General features: G+C 40.7%; 1 protein-coding gene across 1 annotated transcript; it reads left to right on the forward strand.

Moving 5' to 3' along the window:
- Window positions 1–2,725: 2,725 nt before the first annotated feature.
- On the forward strand, window positions 2,726–3,859 carry htr1b (5-hydroxytryptamine (serotonin) receptor 1B; the record flags this gene model as incomplete). Its single annotated transcript, XM_083923811.1, has 1 exon — window positions 2,726–3,859. One exon carries the CDS (start codon window positions 2,726–2,728, stop codon window positions 3,857–3,859), a length of 1,134 nt encoding a protein of 377 aa, XP_083779937.1.
- Window positions 3,860–5,318: the final 1,459 nt, after the last annotated feature.

The following is a 5,318-nucleotide window of genomic DNA, read 5'->3' on the forward strand; positions in this document are numbered from 1 at the left end:
AGTGGGATTAAAAACAGACTCATGCAGAAATCTACACTGACCTATTCCCGTATAGAAAATTACCTCCCCTTGTCCTTTATCATATAATAGCATATCATAATGTGCCATCATATCACCATGAGAGCAGTTAGTTTTTAAAGAACAGACTGTGATCTTCTAGTACTAACTTTTGAAATATTTTTTTAAATGCTCAAGGCTTTTTATATCTATTATATCAGTGTGCTAAACATGTGACCTGAACATGCGGTCAATCGGACAACCTCAAAAGTATGACCTACTGACCTAAGGAAAGACTGCTGACATGAAGATTAGTAGAAACCCCCTTAGGTGCGTTCAAATACATCCACATGACTACACAATAACTTAGCTATGGCATATGACTATATGAAGCACCTCTAGCAGAGCAGAGTACAAATGCGTCTACAGTCTTTTGCCTGACATAAAAACATCACAAGAACAACATCCTAAAATATAAGAGACATTTGGCTTTGACAACATGGCACTTAAAAGAAAAGTGTCAAATGAAAAATGAAGGTGTTTATTATTCAGCTCCAGTAGATTTTACATTTAGAATAGAGGTGTTTGGGGAAATAAAAGTGGGAGCTGTCCGTGGATCTGATTTGACATAACTGGATGTCAGCCTGACATCGCCAGACCAAATGCAAATTTACCAAATAAAACATGATTGCAGATACGCCTGTTTCCCAGACTAACTGGATGCTGCTGAAAAGTCCAAAATGTCCAAGAATTTGTATAAAAACTAAGGTAGTTTAGGTCACTCAAATGCTTCACTTTCTGGGGAAGAGTGCTGTCAAAAGGAGTATGGGCCTATAATTTGGACTTTATATTTCTTGTACAATGTTTATTTGAATTATGTTTTCCATACTAGCTTGAATTAGTAACAGTTCAAAATGATAATACATATTAAGCGCACATAGTTGTCTCTTTCGTTGAATTAAAACATGGTCATCCGGTGTATGAGTCAAGCTGACTTAAGGTCCAAGGTCCCCAGAAAAGTTTAAAGTAGTATATGTTAATAAAATAAGTAAGAAATTAGGAATAAAGCAAAATATTGCCTCAAAATGTCAAACTATAAAGCCAGCAGATAACAAAACCAGCTGAACCCCACAGATGTAGACAGTTACGTGTGATTCTGAAGAATATAGGGCGTAATGTAAGTGACACGTCAATTTCTATTAAAAGTTTTAGATGAGGAAATTTATAAAAGAAGGGGAGATATGATTGCTACAGCCGATTGAGATGGGAAAAGAACATATCATAGCAGATTCATTACTCTGGCTCATTTCAGCTCCTCAGTTTGGAAAATGGACATTGTCTGTGTGTGTGTTGTAAGAGTCTGACAGCATTATTTATATATTACCCAACCAGACTAAAAATTCATCTCACAGCCTCAGTGGAGGTAATGAGAGAACTGACATCAAACACTGAATGAGAGTGAGAGGTTCATACCTTCATGTGTAACTGGCATGACCCGATGTCTGTCAGTCTCTATGAAAGCCATTTTCACACATCAGAGGTGTCAAAAATGACAGCAGTCAATGCGTGTGAACTCCTCATACTGAACCTTTTATCCATGAAATATCAAAAGAAACACATAAGATGTGTATTTAAAATAACGCTATGATGTTAAGATGAAATGCATGGAGTATTGTGATACCACCTAAGAAGGCACTCATTATAGAGGATTTATAAGTTGTGAAGTACAGCTTTATTAATCATTTACAAATGCGTTCTCATGACCTGTGTTCTGAGTTTAATTTGTGGAACACTGCAGCATACAACTGTACCAACTGTGTGAGCTTCATCAAAATATGGCAACACTTCATCACCCTATTTAGCATTCATGAGCATATAAACATATAAACAACACAAGCCCTTTATGTAGTTGTAAGCAGGGTGTATTAATATATTTGTCAACAAATAGAACTCCTTCTGTGTTAATTTGATAAGTGGAGGCTGTCCTTATTGTGAATTAGAGCCCCGGTTTAATTCGCAATAATGACACGGTGGCAGATTTTGCATTCTGTGATATAAAAGATGGGGTTTTCTGCAATTCAAATCACAATGTTGGTGCACAACATGTGACAAATAAGACCGATTGGGCACTATGACCCAGAAGATAGCCTAGTCTTCAGAGAGAGAGAGAGAGAGAGAGAGAGAGAGAAAGAGAGAGAGAGAGAAAGAGAGAGGGGGGGGGGAGCAGGCAGTGATCAGTGGTGCTTGATGTCAGAGTCTGTATAAAACTGAGACTTTGGGTTGGCTCACCATTCAACCACAGGGGGCCTGAGGAAACACAGCTCTGGAGAACTTCTGCCCTACATGCGGATTATCGGTGACATCTTCCCAGATGTTGGGACATCAGGACGCACTGCTCACCATTTACATTTACACTCAAACATTTTGTGTCTGTTGTGCACAACAGTTAGGAAGTTTTCTTTTATGGATACAAAACGGAAAAGTTTGAATAGCGAGGAATGGATATTTGCTTCCACAATTTGGCATCTACACATTAAAACCTGAAAAAAACAAAAAAATAGAAGATAATGGGGAAGAAATGAATCATTTTTTACGTTTCACCGTGATTATTATGTCATTTATCCGACCGGATGGCACGGGTAAGGCGACGTCCTTCAAAAGACAGGGCACCTTGAATGTCGGACATCTCAAGAGGGTGACAAAATATGAGAAAAAGTGACTAAAAGTTATGGAGCGCTCCGGTCAAGGCGAGCCATTTCAGCTGCTGAACGCTACAAACGACAGTTTTATTACATATCCATCCACTGTGGATGAGAGCGCAGAGAGTCTCGCCTATCAGATCAGTCTGGCGGTGATTCTCTCCGTTATCACACTCGCCACCACTTTATCCAACGCATTTGTCATCGCAACAATCTCCCAGTCGAAAAAACTGCAAACTCCCGCGAACTTTCTGATAGCCTCTCTGGCCATCACCGACCTGCTGGTGTCCATTCTGGTGATGCCCATCTGCGTCCTGTACACGGTCATCCACATCTGGACGCTGGGGCAAATCGTGTGCGACATCTGGCTCTCCTCGGACATAACGTGTTGCACGGCGTCTATCCTCCACCTGTGCGTAATCGCCTTGGATAGGTACTGGGCCATCACGGACGCGGTGGAGTACTCCAAAAAGCGCACGCCGGGACGCGCGGCTGGGATGGTGGCCACAGCTTGGGTCATCGCCATCTCCATCTCCCTGCCGCCTCTCTTCTGGAGGCAGGTGAAGGCAGAGGAGCTGACCAGCTGCAGCGTCAACACGGATCATATTTTCTACACCATCTACTCCACCTTCGGGGCTTTCTACATCCCCACTTTGCTGCTCATTGTCCTATACGGACGGATATACGTCGAGGCTCGGAAACGAATCCTGAAGCAGTCCCCCAAGAAGGTGGGAAAGAGACTCACCTCAGCGCATCTGGTCACCAACTCCCCCGGGTCCGTGGCGTCCACAAGCTCTCTGCAGTGCGGGAGACACGACACCCCGTCCAGTGACACCGGGTCTTCGACAAGCGAGAACCAGGTGAAAGTGACGGTGTCGGACGCATTTTTGGAGAAAAAGCGTATTTCAGCAGCCAGAGAGAGAAAAGCGACGAAGACTTTGGGGATAATCCTCGGCGCGTATATTGTTTGCTGGCTGCCGTTTTTCATTTACACATTGGTGGTGGCCACGTGCGAGACATGTTTTAGCCCAGAGTTATTTGACTTTTTCACCTGGTTGGGATATCTGAACTCCCTCATCAACCCGATCATATACACAATGTCCAATGAGGACTTCAAGAAAGCTTTCCATAAACTTGTGCGCTTCAGATGCTTCGGGTCGTGAACGAATTTTCCTTCAAGCTCCAATAAGAGTTATTATGGATTTCATTTGGACTGTGAAGTTCTAAAAATGTATGCCAATAGAAAATAGTAAGAATCCCATAAAAAACAATATGATTTCTTGAACCCATGGACATTATGTGCATGCAAAAGAAAAAAAAAACAATCCATCTTCATCATCTCTAGTTATTTGGTCCATTTAAGAGATTTGAAATAAAATCTGGAGTAAAAATGTTTCATATAATTTCCGTGGATGTTAAAGCTCAGATCACCGCAAGGCAAAATTATTTTGAAATGCTTATTTTCAAAATAAATGTATAAAATAATATAGAAAGAATGAAACATATAAGCTCCTCTTGCTGAGCACATTTTCTAAGTTGTAGGATAACTTCAGTGATGGATTGTTAGTATTCTGTATGGATTCCTGTTTTAATGGTACAGCATAATTAGTCAGTGCACATTAATTAAACAGCAGTGATCACTAACATCTGACATTATAAGTCAAATATATATATTTTTTCAAATGGCTACCCAGGATCCTGTTTGCTTTGTGTGTACAAATATGGTAGTTTCATTTTTAAATCTACATCCACGATATGTATCCTGAGATGATGATATATTTTTATTACGGTCATGTACTTCTGCTGCTACCCTGTATGGTTGTCTTCTCTTATTTAGAAAGGCTCACTGATGCAGCTGGGGGAAGAAAAAAAAAAAAGATTCATATCAGTGTCAAACAAAGAAACTGTAGGTGATATTTACCCAGCAGAGCTGAAAGCTGATCATAAGTTCAATTTTGCTGAACAAACACCATCCTGTTTTACTGTGTGTGTGTGTGTGTGTATGTGTGTGTGTGTGTGGGGGGGGGGGGGCTGTTTGCTGCTACATTAAATCTGCTTCTACAGTATGTTGTTCATGTGTGACATGGTTCGCCATCTCCTGGCTATGGAGAGCGATTTCGACTGTGGCCTGCAGAGCTAAGAAAATAATGCTGAGGATTTGTCAGTCTTTAGTGAAATAAAGGTATGTTTTTCTAGAAATGTATCGGTTCACACTGAGCTGTGCAATAAAGGCTTTAAAATATTTGTTTGGCACAATTGTTTTATGAGTGAGAGTTTAAATGCAATTTTAAATCAAGACTGGTCAAAACTGTTTCCAAATCAGCAGTAAAAACATATTCTTTCCTTATTGTTTGACTTTCTAAAGACGTTCAGACTTGCAGCTTTGTTGTAGTGTGTTACCTTAAAATGAAATCACGATGATGCCAGAAGAAAATCCAACAACCTCTTGAAGCACTCTCAGAACGTGTCAGAGCATTCAATATGGCAGATTAATGCAGATGGATGTGCGTCACCTCACATCAGTTCCCCTCGACGTGGCTCTCTAATGTCACGATGAGAGTCTGTTGTGACTGACATTCTCAATAAGGTTTGATCTCTCTACCATCGTCCTGTCTTTTTCAT

This window comes from Echiichthys vipera, assembly GCF_963691815.1.
Source record: "Echiichthys vipera genome assembly, chromosome: 12".
NCBI classification, from domain to species: domain Eukaryota; kingdom Metazoa; phylum Chordata; class Actinopteri; order Perciformes; family Trachinidae; genus Echiichthys; species Echiichthys vipera.